The 19,740-nt window shown below is 37.4% G+C and overlaps 1 protein-coding gene across 1 annotated transcript; it reads left to right on the forward strand.

The window, feature by feature from the left end:
- The first annotated feature begins 1,985 nt into the window (after positions 1-1,985).
- Positions 1,986-18,882, forward strand: LOC110044491 (uncharacterized). The gene is made up of 13 exons (XM_089289755.1): positions 1,986-2,400; positions 4,562-4,613; positions 6,792-6,857; positions 8,016-8,156; positions 9,212-9,300; positions 10,967-11,032; positions 12,299-12,374; positions 13,290-13,328; positions 13,792-13,935; positions 14,040-14,084; positions 14,825-14,881; positions 15,779-16,029; positions 16,596-18,882. Exons 1-13 carry the CDS (start codon positions 2,194-2,196, stop codon positions 16,809-16,811), a joined length of 1,449 nt encoding a protein of 482 aa, XP_089145881.1. The 5' UTR covers positions 1,986-2,193; the 3' UTR covers positions 16,812-18,882.
- Positions 18,883-19,740: the final 858 nt, after the last annotated feature.

Here is a 19,740-nt window from a genome sequence, read left to right on the forward strand (position 1 = left end):
TGTGTTCTGCTGAAAATATTGTTCTGCTCATGTGTAATTGTAACCACGCTCTTAGATTGCTTCCTTTAGCTGTCAGAGAATGATTCAACTAGGAAAACAACCTTGGTGATCGAATTATCAAACCTTTATTGAACTTGGCACGTTATCTCCAAAGATTTGTCAGTGTTTCGCCGATCAATTATTTGCCTCAGCCTTCGGCTTCGGTAGGTAATTTATTACGTTGCTCGACCCTGTTCAATAATGCCCGAGGAAAGAGGAAAAGGCACCCAATTCAAACTAGCGACCCTCGAGAGTTTCGTTACAAGATCAATATTGATTAGAAAAAATAAATAGTGTCTTTATTCCATTTGATAAATTACAGATAAAACGTTACAAGTTTCAAAACTAAGTACAATTACAGTACCTATTTTGAAAATTTCAAAAAAAGCTAGGAAAACTAGGACAACAAAAATAGATATTCATTTTCCTTTGAAATTTGAAAATGCAAATGAAAGCGTTTTCCAAAACTAATAAATCGCAATAGAGCGGTCATTAACAGACCAATTTTGATATGTTAATAAAATTCACCCTAAAACAATAGACCTCAGTACGAGGCTCTGGGGAATAACAACAGAGTTTGTGGGATTTATTCGCCAGAGCCTCGTCTAGCTGAGGTCTATTGTGTTAGGCTGAACTTTGATATATTGAAATTGGTCTATTGAGTGCTGTAAAACCAAAACCAATTACTTACCAATTAGACGCTCAGCCAATCTCAAACCGTAGTAAAACCAAAACCAAAGTAAAGTAATTGTCTAATTACTTTGGAGCCTAAATTGAAAACTAAAAGAACTCAATGAGGAAAAATTTTTAAAGCTGGAGTATTGGCCCGATTTTCTGGCTAGACACGAATTATCCCACGCTGAATTTATATCAGATCTTTTATAATCCTCCGTCTCAGATGGCTAAATTCGTCGCAGGCGAAAAATTGGTCCCTTAGATTTTTAATTTTTTTGAGACATATTTTAAGTTAGATTTCATTTCTTAAAGTAAAAATGTAAATTGGCCTTATCGAAATTGCATCTGCCTGATCATGAAAAAGCAAATTTTGCAAGTTTTGTTTTTACGGCTGGAATGATCGCGGGACATTTTCCATGCACTTCGTTCAGTACTACTTTTATTTTTTATTTTCATTTCTTTCGTTTTGATCAAAACCCTCTATAGTCGCGTCTAAGGTACCAGCGTACTGTTGGCATTTCATATTGTCAACGTTTCTCTCGTGAAAGAGAGTTCTTTACGTCGAGAATACCAACTTTGTGATGTGAAACTGAAGTGGGTCTGTCAGCGCGTGAACACTTTGGGCGCAGATCCGGTTTTTCGTTTCCCCATAACTTAGGCCCAGTATATCTGTTAATGTGCTTCCCATATATATATTAAATTTCGGACCAATTAGATGCCAATTAGAATTCTTCTTTTCATCATTGACCAGTCTGTCATACAGTAAAAAGGTCAAACATTTATCAGGTGTCGGCGGTGCCCGCCACTCGCTGCAAAGCCTTGGAAATGTTCAAGTTCTCTTTCAGCACATTCCTTTCTTTTCTTTTTTTTGGGAGGTGAAAAAATCGCCAAAATCGCCCTTAAAAAGGCGAGAGGAAAACGAAAAAAAAAAAAATTCAAAACTGCGGCAGGAGAATCTAGGAATCAATGAATTCGTTAAGCATTCATATTTACTCGCAAACTTCTGTAAATAGTATGACCTTTGTAATACAATACCTCTCACAAAGCTCCTGTCAAGAGTCATGTTTTCGTCCTTATGCGATGAGGGTGGGCTTCGTGTTTTGTGGTCGTTGTTTATCTTTTTTATATAAACTCGAAAATGGACACGAAAATGAAACCTGGGATGAGGATAATTTCCTTCCTTTTTGATATTGGCACCATTTTTCTTCTGGTAAAACAATTATATTTTTGTTCGAAATTTTAGTCAAAACGTGTCAATGAGATAATTCCTTCCACAATCTTTCAGCAAATTATATTCAAAGTCAAGGGGTCATAGTTGTCTTTGAATTTTGCTTCAATATTGTTGGCACGTGACCAAAACATAACCCTTCCCATCCTGTTTTGCTTTAGCGACAGTGCTAAAGGGAAGAAGTAGCAGTTTTTCAGTTTTGTGCCCTGAGAGGATAAGAGTTAGAGGGAAAACCAGCTTGTTTAATCAAAATGGCTTGCTTTTCTAGTCAGTTTGTTAGCTTGCTCGTTGTTGTGGCATACTTTCTCAGGAGTGAGTGTTTAGGGACACGTGCTGAGGAGCAATCCCTTCGTCAAAGATCAAGATCGAGCAATTTATTTAGAGGGACTTCACCACCGTCCAACACAGCTTGCTTCCGTCTTTGCAGATCAATGATGAAAAACCGAGAAAAACGAAGGGTAGGTAAACAAGTGATACCCGCCGACTTCAAAGATACTAAATCTGACTAAAGCGAATTCGTTTTCTACAATATCTTAAGTCAGCTTATATGTCAAAAATCTTGGTCGCATAGTCTTTTCTTTCCTTGGGTAGGTGATAATTGTAATTATGCTGAATATCTTTGTTTGAAAATAGTCACTTTTATGTATCGTTTCGTATATCTCCAACTCTTGCTTTCACTAATATTTTTTGCTACGTAGTGATTCAAAATTAACTTTGTGTTTATTATGTCAATGCCCCTTTACCAATGATCTGTTTTCGAACTTAATAACCAGAAGGTTAATTATGCCGTTTAAATTTATCTTCCTCGTAGTTGGCATCGAACGACACTCAGTATAATTTCCTCTATTCCATCAAAGGATTTAAGGTCCAAATTGTAATCTCTTGATATTGAAATTGAAATTCGTTACGTTATAAGATTCATTTCAAATGCAATTTGCTATTGAGTTTATCTTTAAACTTTAACGCTTTTCACGAACACGTGTTTCGAATAATCGCAACATCTGGAAGTTGTGATATTTTTGTTTTAACAAAAAGGACCACGCATAAACAGACTCTAACCTTTTTAACCAACAGATGGGCCCTTTGAGATGAAAAAGTGTTTTTTAGGCCTAGCGTTACAAATACGCTTTCAGTTCTTGGCTTTCGTTCTCAGATTACCTGGGAGAAGACGCAAGAGAACTCAAGGTTGCCACATGGCGTTACCTCACACGTGTCGCTAAGTAATATGTATAAAAATATAGGTTACAAATCGTATGTGGAATGCTGCGAGTGGATACTGGGCAGTACTACATCATAACGAATGAAATATGGAAACAATAAATTAGCATACACACACTGTTATAATTCAGCGAATCTGATGAACGGAAAATATAATGAGTTTTTCGAGCGCGATTTCAGTGACTTCAAAACAGTAAATCTACTAGATGCATACAACTATGAGTTTGTGGCGATTTCACGTCAACAACAAAACAAATCTACTGAATGGATACAACTTTGGGTTCTTCGCGATTTGCACATAAGAATAACAGTAACAGTGACATCAACTGAACGGCAAATCTACTGAATGGATGATACAAGTATGTGTTCTCTGTGATTGCACCTCAGAATAGAGTAGACCTCCTTCAGGAAGAATCTGACCTGCAGTGGAAGCGGTCCAGTGTTCGATCGGCAAACGTTTTGGGGAGCCATAACAATGACGGAATAGTCATGAAAAAACAAATATGGTCTTTCCCATGAAATCCCTCGCGAGGTCGATGCCATGCGGAAATGAATCAACGCATGGAAGATATGATGACACCGCTTGGCACGTGCATGCTTAAAATCATCGTGGCTTTCAGCAGGTTATCATTATTTTAATATGGTCACCGGTTACGATGCATTTCCGGTTATCGATATGTTTTTGAGTTTTTTTGGTATAAATTATTTCACTTTCTTTACGTCAATCAACTGGATACAATTTTGCGCGACCTGCAACTTTAACTGAAAGCTACCATACTTTGAAACTTTAGCTGAAATTTATTTGATTAGGCATGTCATTGTACTCGGAAATTGATGCCAATTATTTTAACCATAGGCGTACGGGCAACTTCGGACTTGGGGGAAGGGGTGACCTTCTTGCCCGAAAACTTTACGCAATGCCCGAGAGTGCGAGAGTGTTGAAATCGAGATGCAAACGCACTCAAATTGCATGAAAAACAAAAATGTTCACAATTCCCACATCTAATGAAACTGCTATAATTCCAAAAATAGTTATATCCAAAGCTTACATAATCAATCAATCATACTCTATCAACATTCGCAATCCGAATAAAATCTAGAACTTATTTAAAAGAAAAAATTCTAAAAAAAAGTAACTAACAAAACAAACTTTATTTACCAATTTTAGAAATCACGCAGACAGCACAATTTTGTAATGTTTTCTCTCAAGTGTCGTTTCCCGGATCATGAGCGTTTTGCCCGAAAAAATCACATAATTTCCGTAGCTGGGGGATGGACGGGGGGGGGGGGGGGGGGCTGCAGTCCCCCTCGCTCCCCCAGCTCGTACGCCTATGATTTTGACAGGTAGTTGGTCAATAAGAATTAGTTAATTTCTAATGTCTAGCTTTGTGTCCTCTATAGATTTTCACTTTTGAGAAGTGCATCCAGGATTGTGAGCAGGGTACGCGCAAAGGTAAAGAAATTTGTCCATATTTTTATTGATCAATTAATAATTAAAACAGTAAATGTGACAGGGGCGCTTTTCAATTCAACTAAAAAATACAAAAATTTCAAAACGGGGACAAATGGTACGGACATTTCCTGCATGGGAAAGTTTAAAAAAAAATTCCGAAATTTTCGAATTAACCGAAAGGGAACCATTTAACCGAAAATTCCCGAATTCCGAGGGGGAAAGTCAGTTATTCCCTTAAATACGGCCACCCTGTGCATGCGGCCAGATTTTTGTGGCCCATTGCTGACCGGATTAACGGGGTCCCACTGTACCAATAACGGGTGCGGTAATAAATACCATTATCATTCGATTCATTTTTTCTTCCTTTTCATTGTCTGAGAGCCCACCACGTGACCTGCAAGTAATTGCCTGCAAATAATGGTCTGCTCATGCGTAGCACCATCTAATTATGTTTTGCTGCAAATAATATTCTGCTCATGCGCAATTGAAACCACGTTGTCGGGTGAAAAATGGCAGATCACTTCCCTGAGCTCTCAGAGAGTGATTAAAATTAAATATGAAAACAAACTTGGTGATTTAAGCAATAGACCAAAGTTTTTATGGTTTATAGGCTGATAAACCACTTGGGATGTTGGAAGAACACGAGAAGAATTGCGGCTCGTGATTTACGAATTCTTCGAGTTTGTTTATTGAACTCGGTTATGGCAAAATATTGTGGCAAAATATTGATCTGCTCGCCACTGACAAATCACGATATTTCGCCCAATCTCGTCCAATATATAATTGTTGTTGTTGTTATTATTATTATTATTATTATTATTATTATTATTATTTAGCTCTTATTAACCGAGCAGGAGGTCTGTATGGGAGAATCTTGACCGAGGTCGTGAGTGCAGGCCGAACGCAGTGAGGTCTGTACATACGACCGAGGTCAAGATTCTCTCATACAGACCGACTTAGCTCGGTTAATAAGATGTTTATTATATGGCAAAGAAGAAAACTTTAATTCGTTTAATGTAACTAGTTTGCTGACATTTTGCTTGCAAACGGAGATGAGCTTAACTTAAACCTACCGAAATTTGCTCGTCCTCTTTACTTTTTTTTTCTGTCATCAGGCTTTTTGGCACTTCCATAAATGATTGATAAGAAAATAAAAGAAAACGGTGAACATGTTTGTATTTGAGTTTGCTACTTTTTCAACGCAAAATGAAACCGGTCTAGATGTCGGTCTAGATGGGTAAATCTAGACCGCGGTCAATATTGATTTCAGCCAATCAAATTCGTGGATTCGGTAGTTCCCAGTCCTTGTGAGACAGCCATATAATAATGAAGCGTATTAGTTTCCCTTCCGCGCATACGGTAGTAGAACTATAGGGAGCCACCTTAAGTAGGACAAATATGAATGTATAGTTTACTATTAACAATAAAGATTAGCGAAAAAACTGAGCAACGACGTTTCGGTGTCATCCTGGCACCATTTTCAAGTTAAAAAATATTTGTGCGAAAAGTAAACTAATTTATACCAATGGTAGAGGTGCGAAATTGAATAAATTAAGATTAAGATAGCTGTTCAATGTTCATGTTCATTCCAATGAGTTGTCAAATACTGGTAATGAGTTCAGTGTCTGTTCAAAGCCTAAACAAATACTTTTGCGCGAATGGAGTCTGACTGTGTGTTAAGGCTCGGTTTCTTCTTGCGAATCCACAACATTTCGTGGATCAAGCAATCGAACTTTCCCTGACATTTCTTTAGGATCTTAAAGTTGTTAGTCAGGTCACCAACTGTATTCGCGCAAAAGTATTTTTTTAGGCTTTGAACAGACACTGAACTCATTACCAGTATTTGACACCTCATTGGAATGAACATGAACATTGAACAGCTATCTTAATCTTAATTTATTCAATTTCGCACCTCTACCATTGGTATAAATTAGTTTACTTTTCGCACAAATATTTTTTAACTTGAAAATGGTGCCAGGATGACACCGAAACGTCGTTGCTCAGTTTTTTCGCTAATCTTTATTGTTAACTGTATTTCCAAATTTAATCTTATAGTTTACTATGCAATGATAATTTATATAAATCTGGTCATAATAAGAATGCCACTATTTAACTAATGAATTTGATTGTTGTCTGGTAGCTAATCATTCTGTTGCTGTTTTATTTTAATCCCTTAAGATACAGAAAATGACCAGCATACACCACGTAATTTAAGAAGGCTGCGCAGCATAGAAAAACCCCAAAGTAAGTGAACGATATGTATTGAACGATACATATGTTATGTATAATATTTTCGTGTCATTTTGTTTATCTACTCAAGTATCTTTAATTTCCCATTTTTCTCTTATTCTCTCGTTCAACTAAACTAGATAATACTGTTAATGTAATAGTAGATTAACCAGAATAGCTTTGCTACCCTGCTGGCAGAGGTTCCTTTCTGGCAAGTCTTTTAGCCTGTACGAAGTCGTTCGCGTCTTTTGTATTTCGCATAGTCGTCTTGTTACTTCCCCGGGAGAAACCTCTGCTACGAGCCGCTTACATTTCCCGTTGAGCATGCGCTTTAGATTCCTCCAGATTGAGGAAGATCACGTGACAATCCGGTTAAAAACCGGTTTAAACGAGTTTGTCAACTCATGCGCATCTATTTTTTTTTTTTTTACTGATTTGCTGTGCAAAAATGAGCCTGCGTGAAGTCGAAAGATGGCTGCCAAAAATCTTTCTCGTTTATGTTTCAAAGAAGCAGTCTACAAGGCTTTAACAGTTCTGGAGAATTGTAAAAACCTAATCATTCTGGCAAGTTCGTGCAAAACAATGAGGGGTAATTTCTACCCGCGTAAAGAAAGAGGGCGGACAAACCAGGCTGCGGCATCGCGTCAGGTGAGATTTACGTCATAATTCCTATACTAACTTGATTACGATCTAGCGCATGCTCAACGGGAAATGTAAGCGGCTCGTAGCAGAGGTTTCGGGGAAGTAAACAAACCGACTACGCGAAATACAAGAGACGCGTACGACTTCGTACATGCTAAAAGACTTGCCAGAAAGAAACTTCTGGTAGTAGGGTATAGCTTTGCAAGCTGCGAACTACTAAGGCTTATGACCTAATTACATATTAATAAAAGTTACTGTTACTGTTACTGTTACTGTTACTGTTACTGTTACTGTTACTGTTACTGTTACTGTTACTGTTACTGTTACTGTTACTGTTACTGTTACTGTTGCTGTTAGATCCCTGTTACAATAATCAATCGGCGCTATATATGGGAAAAAATATTAGTTAGTTAGTAAGTTATTTTTCTTTGTGCCAGAAGGCGCATAAGGCAGAGAAAAATGCAGCTACAATCAATATCGACTTTTGAGAATAAGGCATTAATTATTGTTATTATCATGTTTGATTTTTAGGGTGCCTTGGTCTTTCTGATCCAAAAGCAGCTTCTCCACGTCGGGCAGAGATTTTAAATGTTACCTTTAAGTCTATCGCAGTTGATAAACACAGTTACACAGTTTCTTGGAAGCCGTTGGAGAACTTTCCGTTTCTTGATGGTGAGAAATGAAACAGGATTCAGTTGAATCCGGTTTGAAATTGACGGTAGATAAATTTAAAGAGTCACATTTCTTAAATTACAAGGATACTGAAGTGTTGATGAAATGAAATTTTCATATCTAAGACTTGAACTTTTCACATTGTGTACTGTTTTCGCCTTTCGTTTGGGCCATTCGAAGTCAGCTAGTTGAGCACAATCTTGGAACGACCAAAACAACCTAGTGACGTAACTTTCATGGCGCGCTGAACATTATGAGTAAGTATGGAAGAAGAGACTAGTGGCCGGGTAACTCCAAGGCAGCGTCGTCGTCGATCCGCACAAAGCTTTCTCCATAATACTGTCAAATATTGCTTTGTCAAGGATTTCAAGCAAAGATGTGTTTCTTACAATAACTGTCTAATTTCTCGCGCGCTGATTGGATCATTTTTATCATCAATAAGAGTACAAATGGAAAAAAAAATTAATTTATGCAAGCTTTCAAGTTCAACTTTCAGCTGTCATACTGTCAACTTTTTTTAACCAGCGAGATCTTATGGACTTTTTTAAGTAGCCAATCAAAAAGCGAGAAAAGCTATTGACAATGTTCGCGTCAGTTTGAATAAAATTCACTTAAACTTCCACGAGCCGGCCGGCTCGTGGTTTCACAGCCACTTTCACAATGTTATGACGCAATTTATCATCGATAAGAGGACAGACGCATAAAAAACTGACGTCAATTTGTTAAATTTCTCTATGTGGGTGGCCAGCTTGGGACTTGAACAATTAAGCCGTTGAAACCTGTGCCGGCCGTAACGGGCCGTGACGTGTGTTCCACCTCTGGCATCATCACCTTTGATCGAAATTGACATCACCAAAGTTCTACGGAAGGAAAAGATCTTTCCAATGATACCCAGATCACAGTGATTGGATCAGTTGAGCCAGAAATATGCACGAAAATGCTTAATGCCAGCATGGCCATTGCGCTTGGTTAATAATATAAATAGGCTATATATACATTGTTTCTTTAAAGGAAAATGAAATAGTTTCTAACTGTGGGGTATTATTCTGTTTAAGGTGGGAACTTGACTCATTATTCATTACTTTACGAATTTGAGCATAACCCAACTTCGAACGGAATGATGAGCTGTGTGCTTGTGCCGAGGGTTAGTATGTTAACATGATACTATTATACATGATAAATATGTTAAGCAAGACGTTCTGCTTTAAAGAAATGGTACCTCCGACATTTCGCGTGTTTCTGACGCAAAAAAGAAATTTGTCCTCTTGCAGTCGTGGTACATTGTGAAGTCAGGCGTTGCCCAGATGAAACTGCGTTAAGACAAAATTAGATTTCAAACAGAAACATGAGAAATTTGTTGTCATGGCTCAGGTTCTCCAAACATGAAAATTGATGATTTAACGTTTTTTTTTTTTTCACCGGAGGGCTGAGAGATGTAGCAAGCTTTGCATCGCACGCGGAGAGCCATTGCTCCCGTTACCGTTGCCATAGAAGACTGCCTAAACTCCCTATTTTAATCAATCTGATGGACATCTTGAATTCCAAGCTCTCAATCAGCAGAACTGAAAATATGACGGTTTCCTTCGGCAAAACGAAGCGTTAGCCAAACAAACCATGAAAATCCCTGCTCAATGTCAAACTGAACACACTAGTTTAACAACTTGGACACGGGTGGTCTGAAAGGCTCTAAACACCAAACTCTGGTTAAGGGAACAAAAACGAGAATTTGTACACTTTTCAAGTCCCAAATCGGGGAAACGAGGTACGTTTACGAGGAAAAATCACAACTTCAACACCAGGAACAGACTATCCTCAGTTGAGCTACCCAAAATGAAACTGGAGTTTAGCAGTTAAAGTTTTTCTTTTTTAGGTGCCGCAATTTATAATAGCTTACCATTAGAGGTCAGAAATATCAATTCTAGAGTTTTATCTCGACAAAAGGTCAACTAACTTTTGTATTTATAGTTATTTGTAGTTTTTACAGGTAATTTTTTATATGTTCTTTCTATTGATACAGTTTTTTTTTAGATTTTTGGATTTATTAACTTTTTTAAGTTTTACAGGACCCCTATGATAACAGTACAATTTGTTATCTAGTTATAAATTCATTTTATTATTATTACCTGACAAGTGAAACCTTGTTCAAGGGAAGACGATAACCAACAATTGTATGAAGACGGGTCGTTTTCATTTCTTACCTGTATTAAAGAAAGTGTAGCATCAAGAAAAACGGATGGTTCAGTTGTATTAGATCAAATCTTTTTCATTTTGCTGGGCTTTTACGTACTTCAACATTAGCTTGAAAAGTTTAAAAAAGTATTTACGTTACAGAAGTACACCATAAACCTTGCGTCAACAATTTCAATATCTCAGATACACCAGAAACAAAATAGTAAATAAAACATGATCAAAGCCACCAAAAGCAAAAACAAACAACCAAACAAAACAAAAAACCAGCAAGAATAAATAAATAAATAAACAAATAAATAAATGATAATTATTTCTTCCGGTATTTCAGATATTCAACTTGTTAACGTAAATTTTATGGTGTTACCCTATAACGTTTTTAAGTATCTCTATCTCGGTATCACACCGGGTTATAATACCAACAAGGAGCAAAAGGGATACCCGATTTAAAGGATTGAGAACCTGTACTGAGAAAATAACCTTATTTCCCGGCACTTACCAAGTGACTTTAATACATATGGGATGTTAAGACCGAGGTCACCTAGCTTCCCTTGAAGATAAGTCATTTTACAAACATTATTCTTGGAAGTTGTAATGCGAAAGGTGTTTTTCTCAAATTTCAGAACGTGACCACCTGGACGATAACAGATCAACCACCAAACATTAAACCAGATGTTCTTCATGTCGCGGTATGTAAGGCGCCAATACGTACAAGTTTAAGGTGTAGTTATAGCGGAACTAAGAGAAAGTATTTGTAATATCTAAAATAATGCTTTAGTTTTTGAAAGAACTATACTTTGTATATGGTTTGAACCCAGGAGTATCAGTGATTCGCCTTGTGACATCGTCCGGGTCAAACTGGCCAATCACTTTCAACGGACCAGACTTATAACCTCATCTACTGACAGATACTATTCACTTGACTCTGAAGATGACTTCCGCTCAGGTTGTCGAAACATCAGTCACCAACAACAGTTCTTTTCAGAACTACTCTCACCCGAACGATCACACAAGACGAACTAGAATATACTTTGTTCATGAAAATATTCCATAGGCTACATTAACCATAAGAGGAGCAGTGAGATTGACTGGCTCAACGCTTTTCAATGATTGAGTATCTCTTTAAAGAAATATAGATATCTGAGACATTTTTCGCGAGTAAAACTTTTAATTTCTCTAGAATATTTCCCACAAAACTAACAGCAACTTTAAGGCGTCACAGAAAAAACCTAAAAACGTATCTTTAATCAAGGAAACAAGAACTCTTAAATTCAGCTTGTCACAACAAAGAGCAGTGGAAATATTTTATTCTTCAGGAGATACGCAGGGAAGTGCAATTTATGAGTAATAAGGAAGTGTGACATATCCATACCGAACCACAATTGTAAACAAAATAGTGTTTTTTTTTTCTGTTGCAGTCCTTTGACGCACTAAACACCATTGCATGAGATCATAACTTAGTTGCACGGAGCTCAAAAGCTTCAAACAATTAAAATTATTTCCGCAGAACCTTCGAGCAATAATGGCAAAAATTAAGTTACCAAAGAAACCTCATGTCATGGTACAGTTGTTTTGCTTACCCTGCCGGCTTTTCTTTCTTCTGTGTTTTTTTCTTTTCTTACCCAAATAAGAGGGAGTGGGGTGTCCCCTGGGCCCCTCCCTTAGATCCGCTACTGATAGAAACTGATAGAATCAAGCTTCTCTTTGGATATATACGTACATAAGGAGAGGTTTAAATTTATTTTTGGTATGAAAATTTTCAGATCAGTTGAATTAATTTTCATTTCTTGTAATATTTGTAATCGTAATCAGGAGTAAACGAAGATAAAGATCAAACTGGTTTAAAGAATGTTGAACCAAAAATATGACCAATCACGTACTCTTACAGATATTTTTATTAAACGATATATGCAAAACAGATTATTAATTTTGTACAAATGTGTTTTGGGTTGTAGGTTGTTTCCTTTCCATTTAGAGGCACACATTTTGGAGAGAGAATTTGGCTGAAAGCGTTTGATCCATTACGACCAAGTATGAATCATGCCTCTCAAACTCTTTAATAATTCATCAAGTTTAAACAAAGAAAATCATGACCGTGACGGTGTTTGGATATCTGATCTTAATTAGTATAGATTTTTACGATTTTATTTCTACATTTTCTCCTTAGTTTTACCTTCGATTGAGAAGATATACCAAACACTCAAGACAGTGTTTGACCGCATTTCCAAACAACTCGAAGTTCGTCGAAAATACTCCGCTGCGCGTTGTTTTTTCAACTCTCTTCTCGGTGTTTGGAAATGTGGTCAAACACGGTCTTTCGTGTTTGATATATTACTTCCAGTTTTAGCTTACAGGAGCTCAGTTTGGATATTTTGGCCAAGTACAAAATTACCTTTAAATTGAAGGAAAATTGAAAATAATAGTTAACTAAGATAGGAAACACCAAAGAGATAATAGTAAACCAGAAAGGAACAAGGATGGTTAAGGATGGAGAAGATTGGCATGGATTACAAACAACAAACTTGAAACATTTAGGCTTAACTTTTCAAGATGCACGAACCGTGACGTAGCTCCTTTAATATGCTGACGTAGAAGATGTAATTTAAATTATAGTCAATTGTAAAATAACAGACAGGTTTGCATAATTGACAGTATCTGGCTGTTACAAATGATGTTTTGGCTCTATCGTCAAAACCGATCAGTATATAATGACAATGAATTCATTAATGGAATGTACTACATTCAAAATGAGACTCGGATGGCTAAGCCCTGCCAAACTTTTACGAGTATTCGATTTCGTACCTAAATTTAACTCTATGTCTTTTTGCAAAAATGATTGTTTGTGAGTGAATGGCCTTATTTACATTACGCACGAATCACATTTTTAGTCAAGGTTTTCTTTTAAATCAGTCTTTTTAAAATCTCTTGTAACCATTTTCTTCGCAGCGTTCATCCCAACCTTTATGCCAGTGTTTGAAACAAAAGGTGAGGCTTTTCGTATTCTTCATAGACACAGAGATTGTATTTCTAGTTCAGTGTCCTCAGGCTCTCAGTGGAGCTTAGTTATTATCTTCATTTCACTCATGACATCGTGATTAGCTTCAAACAATGGCTCGTTAATCACGTATAGATGGGCCTTTCCACAAGTATTACGAAAAATCGCCTAAATATCTAGTGCAGTACTTTGAATTTCAATAATGTTATCCACGTTTTCATTAGAACTTAACTGCTCATGAATGAAAAATTGTTTTTCTTTATGGCGCTGACGGTGTCCGGACTTATAATTTACCGCTCAGTTTGGTTGGCGAAAAGGAATTACAGGTCTAGATTTAAGGCTATTTGTCTTTCTGAACGCGAAATTCGATTCTTTTTTTTTTAATTTTCTTGGAATAAAATGGTTCTTGGTAGAAACAATGCATAATTTTTGTGCCGTTTCTTCTCTATCTAGAGCAATTCAAAGAGGCAGCCACTAAACGTATCAGTTGGGCTCCTATTGCTGGAGGTTCTGTAGCAGGAGTGGTACTTCTTGTGATAGTGCTGATGTCCATTATATGGCGAAGACGAGGTGGACTGTGTCCTTTTAATTTTCAAGGTAATAAACACCAGACACTAAGAATATATAACAGTTCTAAACTATTCTTTATTTTTATGCGGTAACCGAAATAATACTAAACTTACTGTGGCATTTTTATTTAGATCCTGTGATGCAGGCGGCTATTTCCAGGCCAAACAACGTCAGAGGTAACTAATTTACACTGAACTATGCGCCTTATACTGGTATCTTCTGATGTGTGCTGTTTCAATGTCACTTTTATACATTCGTCCATTACAATTTACTTCCCTAAGCGAACTCCGATTACTGTGTTTGAGTAAACCTTGTTGTCTTGCGTCTTTTTGCTCCAGTGTTTATGTTTTTATGCTTTAAACTCGCCTTTTGAAACATCAGTCTAAATTGCACAAGGAATATAATGGAGTCATTTATCGCATCTTTTCGTTAACTAACTTTCATAACTTTTCATGATGTAGATAACCTTAGATAGATTCAGCGAGGAATATGAGGCAACTTACACAGGGAACGATTTGCCATTGATATTCCCCCTTGAACTGATCACTGCGTTTACGTTAGACTAAAACCTCTGAAGCGTTTTGATAATGATAATAAAAACAATTAGATCGTGTTCTTAAAAATTCCTACAAAAATAGCTGCTTTGAGGATCACTTATAAAAACAATTTCTGTATTACATTGGCGTTTGGGATTACAATAAACTCACGCCTCACGTCTCCTTTGTTATTTCCTCACCCCATATCCGACGCACGCTCATGAAATAATCGTTAAATATTGTTACATCAATGTTAAACGTTCCATAAACCGCTAATTTTCTGGTGCCCACCGGGACTATGAGTTTTTATTTCTCTGTGTTAAAAATTTGTGTTTATGATAGGTATACTAAAACCATTTTTTTATTTCTGAAAAATATAGAACGCGTCACAGAAATAACAGCGGCTGCGACTCCTTCAAGTGCAGACATTTCTAGCGGTAAAGTAAAACCTTCACAGCTTTAATAGACATGTTTGTCGAACAAAAATGGTAAAACATCTTAGCTTAAAAACGTTTTTTTCTTCAAGATAGTCAGAGTGTAAAACATAATCCGCTAATGCATTTTCCTAAATACTATTCTAGCTTTTTTTTTTACCACTGCCACCTCAAGTACAGATTGAATTAATGCAGTCACTGTTAAGTCAAAGAATGGGAAAAAATTGATCGCTGAAAGTTGTTCAAGGAATAGTGGACTTTAACCCTGTTTACATAGCCTCATCTAAACACGAGTGGGGTTCAGAGAATTCGAGACAGTTATGCAAACCCGAGGCGCAGTCGAGGGTTTGCTTAACTTTCGAGAATTCTCCCAACCCTCAAGTGTTTAGATGAGGCTATGTAAACACGAAAAAAGTACTCTATTTAATCACTTTTATAAAATATTTCTCAAAAATGCGCGCGAATCTTAAACGTCACAACCGTGTTTACATACTCTCATTTAAACACACCTATCTACCAATGAGGGCGTATCTCAGTTATTTTATAATAAGCCGTGGCTAAAGAATCAAACATTATATACCAACATCTTATCATTGTTTTTTTGCACACTTTATGGAACATTTTGACCCAACTTATCTTGACTGTCAAATCATTTTATTTGTATTTTTGTTATATAGTTGCCCACACAATTACTTTGCAGAATGTCATTGTATCTTTACACGTCTTCTGTCGCCTACAATCGATGGGCGACGTTATGAAGTAAATTTGCAAATAAACTTCAAACTTGGTACAATACTTTTAGATCGCCGAGTTTATCCCAATCATTTTGAACAATGACCTCGTTTAGTTTTTAAGCCATAATTTGGTTCCCAGCTCACGGTAGCTTCTTTTGTTCTTTAGAAGTTTACTACAGCTGCTATTACCCGGAAAACGAAGCTTTTCGTGGCAAAGTGGCTGCCATTGTGAACTTCTTCCGAAAAAATGGCTATGACGTCATTATGGATGCCATGATGTCCGGTGAACTTAGTTCCCAGGGCCCGACGCGGTGGGCAGAGAATCAGATAAGAAAGGCCAAGAAAGTGCTTGTTTTCCTTTCCCCAGGCCTTTTGAGTCTGGCTTCAGCTGATGGATGCGAAGGAATTCACACTCAGGTCAGGAGCCTATTCTGTAGTGGCCAGTATGTAGTGCATTTTCTACACGGCAATACTGAACTATAGGAAATCGCGTACGAAAAGACCGTACCGTGGAATCAGTATTTCTCTAACCTTCGCGCTTTGGAGCCTCCCGTACTTTCATGTGGTGTTATTTAGTATTATATGGCTAGCTCCCTTAGCTGGCACGGTAAACTGAATCCTGCGCTGTGATTGGCTACCCGAGCGGGGACGATCACGCTATCTTGCTCGCTCGGAATTACCCGCTGTGTAACGAAAGAAAATAGTGTTTTTTTTCCCCTCCGTTGACCAAACCTGTTCGGTCAAAATGGCTGGATATTGGCCTCATTTTTATTCTACGTGTTTACACACTAAAAAAGAACGAGACCAATATCCAGCCATCTTGACCTCCCGCTTGGTCAATAACCCATACGCACGTTGCTCTACGGCGGCCCCAAGAGAGATGTTTCTTTTCCGCAATTTTGAAATTAGCCCTTGTGGAAGAATAAAAGTTAAAGATACACGGTTATTTTATACTATGCTTTCATCATCCATCGCGTTTACAGGATATCAACCGTGTGTGGATTGAGCTTGAAGTCCTTCGAGATCTTTACACTCGAAATCGCTCAGCCGCTAAGATGGTGTGCATAGCTTTGCCCGACCTGCCAGTCACATCTCAAGACCTACCTGTGTGGTTGAAAGTCAGCTACAAATGGCCAGAGGATGTTCGAGAAATCCTGAAGCGTTTAAATGACAGACCATCAATTAAACCATTTCAGTGACCATTAATTTGCCATTTGCCATTTCCTTAAATTGTCTGGGTATGAGGCGTCGGCGTCGACAAAACCCGGATCGGATCACGGATCGGATCACGGACCGGATCATGGACCGGATCACGGATCGGATCACGGATCGGATCATGGATCGGATCACGGATCGGATCACAGAAAAAAAAAAGTTTTAAAGAAAAAAAATCAAAAACTAAAATCAAACCGTTTATAAGATAATGATAAATAAAAAATAAAAGTGGAAAACTAAAATATGTTAAATGAGAATAAGAATCCCGAATTTGACGCAATGACATGTTAATTACAGAGAATGACAAGAGGTCATTTAAAAAGCCACATAAGCGCCTAATTTACGACGAATTTAAATTGTAATGAACAGGCAAATGTAGTTATATTTGAACGTTAGTTGGCTCGAAGCTTGCGTGAACCTCCCATTCTCGTTTTTTAAATTGTTATCAGTGGCTAATTCTCGGCTACATTTTCGTGTCAGATGTGAGCGTTACAGTTGGCGTTACAGTTAATGAGAAAACTTACGTACAAAAGCTTAAGGACATGACTTGTTTTGAAGGAGCTACGTCACGATTTGCACATCTTGAAAAAACTAGCCTAGTTTTTCAAGTTCGTCATTTGCAATCCCCGTTAATCTTTGCCATCCTTGACGATCCTCATTCCGTTTTGATTTGTTCTTGCCTCTTAAGTGTTTTCTATCCGAGAACACGATCATTTTAAGGTTTTATTCTATTTAAAGGCAACTCTTTACGACCCTAAAAATGACTCTAAAACTCGTGACGTAACTCCTAAAATGTTGTTTATTCTCGGGTTGCGTTATCGTTCACACTATCGATGTCATTCCTAGAATTTTTTGTAAAACAACTATATTTCCTTGAAATACAAATGGTTTGTTTCGTTTTATTCCAGTGCGAAATATCGTATTCCAAACTCAAATCTTGTAAAAGTATAGACTTGTCTCAAAAACGGAAATTGTTTGAAATCATCAGGTGTTTAATTTTTTAGTGTTTTTAGTTTTTGTGTTTCTATTCATACGTTCGTCCTATTATTACTATACTGACTCGTTTTATGACAGTTTACCTTTGATGCAAGTGAATACACGAAATATCATTTATCTGAACTGCGGAGAAAAATATGAAGACATGATTGATCATCGCAATCAAAACCCAACAGCCTGAAAAAAATTCATCTGTGACCAGCTCCCAGTTGGCTTGATATTACAAAAGAATAAAGGAATATCACACCTGAATTAAATAAAACTTTCTGCTCACAGTAGTCACTCTAGTGCAATTTGCTCAACAAAATTTTGAATTTTTTTCCTTGATCCGATCCGTGATCCGGTCCGTGATCCGATCCGTGATCCGATCCGTGATCCGATCCGTGATCCGATCCGTGATCCGATCCGTGATCCGATCCGTGATCCGATCCGTGATCCGATCCGTGATCCGGTCCGGTCCGATCCAGATTTTGTCGACGCCGATGAGGCGTAAAAACAAAACAAAGGGACTGAGTAAACAACCTCAGGCCATCAGCCCTACTCTTGCTGATGGTACACGTGTTTGCACAAATGGAGAGTCGTGAAATACAGAAACACGTTTAAATGAAATACGGTTAAGTGCCGCTTGTAATCCCTGGGTTTATACAACTTCCTAAGGGCCTTTAGATGGGCTTATAAACGGAGGGGCTTATGTCCGAGGGGGCTTATAACCGGAATTAAAAGAAAACTATTTCGAAACGAGCTATAACTGCACATTTTGATCGAAATAGAATTTGTTTTAATTTTCTGGCAATTAAGTTTTAAACATCATAATAAAACGAATTCAAAACAAGGAAAGCTAGAGGGAGCCTATATCCGGCGGGGCTTGTAACCGGAGGAATTTTTGGTTTACAAATAGATGGGCCTATAATGGGGGGGGGGGGGGTGCTTATAAGCGGCAGTTTACAGAATATCGGTAAAGTAGTTGAACTGTAAATTCAAGTAATAATAAGATTAGTTTTTTGTATCTTTTTACTTCATCTTTTTTTTTAAATAAAGTAAATCAGTTTACGATTGAGAGTCAACATTCTCCAAAGTGAGAGCGCGCAACGCGAGAAATGGTTATCCCGTGAAGCCACCTTATGTTCGAGGAGAGTGGAAACCTTCACCAAACTGCCAGTGATAATGAAAGTATTTTCAATTTTCAGATTAAAGTTCGTAGGTATAGTAAGTGTTTCTCTGGCCCAAATCACCCTTATCTTGCTCATTTAGGTATGCTTTCAGTTAGACTCCCCAACTCTGATAGCTATCATGAGGATCGTCCTAGCCTGCGCTGGGAAAAATCGTGATGCCGTACTTGCTACAGTCACAGAAACTGTGGAATTAAATTAACTGCTAATTTCATTTCTGTCCTCTCTCTAGACCCTTTCCATAAATGGCTGCCAACTTGAAATTCTTTTGTATGTATTTAAATTAACCTCGCTAACCTCGTTCGAGAGTAAAAATTTTATTGAATTATCAACTTAAAAACGAGGTCAGTGAGGCTGATTTTAATACTTACAAAAGAATTTATAATTGGCAGCCCTTTATGAAAAGGGTCTATAGCTAGTTTGTTTTATTCTTTTCCATGTGATTTGTAACCATCATTATGTTTCAGTATGAGCCTTGGCGCACGACATAACATTGTGTATCTTAATCTGAAATTCTGAGTCGGAGAACTGAGCCAGTCTCATTTAAAAGTCGACCAAACACCAAAGACCGTGTTTGACCACATTTCTAAACTCCAAGAAAAAAAAGTTAACAACAACAAAAAAAATTGAGAGCTTCTTTCTTGCTGGTAAATCACTCTCAAGCATGAATCAATATTGTTAATTTCTACTAACTCTGTTGCATTGCATTGACGGTTTCTGAGTGAATATTGCCATGCATTTAAACAAG

The sequence above is a fragment of the Orbicella faveolata genome, unplaced genomic scaffold, assembly GCF_042242905.1.
Source record: "Orbicella faveolata isolate gen_17 unplaced genomic scaffold, um_ofav_v1 contig_2, whole genome shotgun sequence".
In the NCBI taxonomy this organism is placed as follows: domain Eukaryota; kingdom Metazoa; phylum Cnidaria; class Anthozoa; order Scleractinia; family Merulinidae; genus Orbicella; species Orbicella faveolata.

Bases quoted from the DNA above. Each gene is read 5' to 3' on its own strand.
- LOC110044491 (XM_089289755.1), top strand. From the start codon at position 2,194: ATGGCTTGCTTTTCTAGTCAGTTTGTTAGCTTGCTCGTTGTTGTGGCA. The intron at 2,401-4,561 runs GTAGGTAAACAA...TGTCCTCTATAG, and splicing joins AAAACCGAGAAAAACGAAGG to ATTTTCACTTTTGAGAAGTG. The intron at 9,301-10,966 runs GTTAGTATGTTA...CTCAAATTTCAG, and splicing joins GCTGTGTGCTTGTGCCGAGG to AACGTGACCACCTGGACGAT.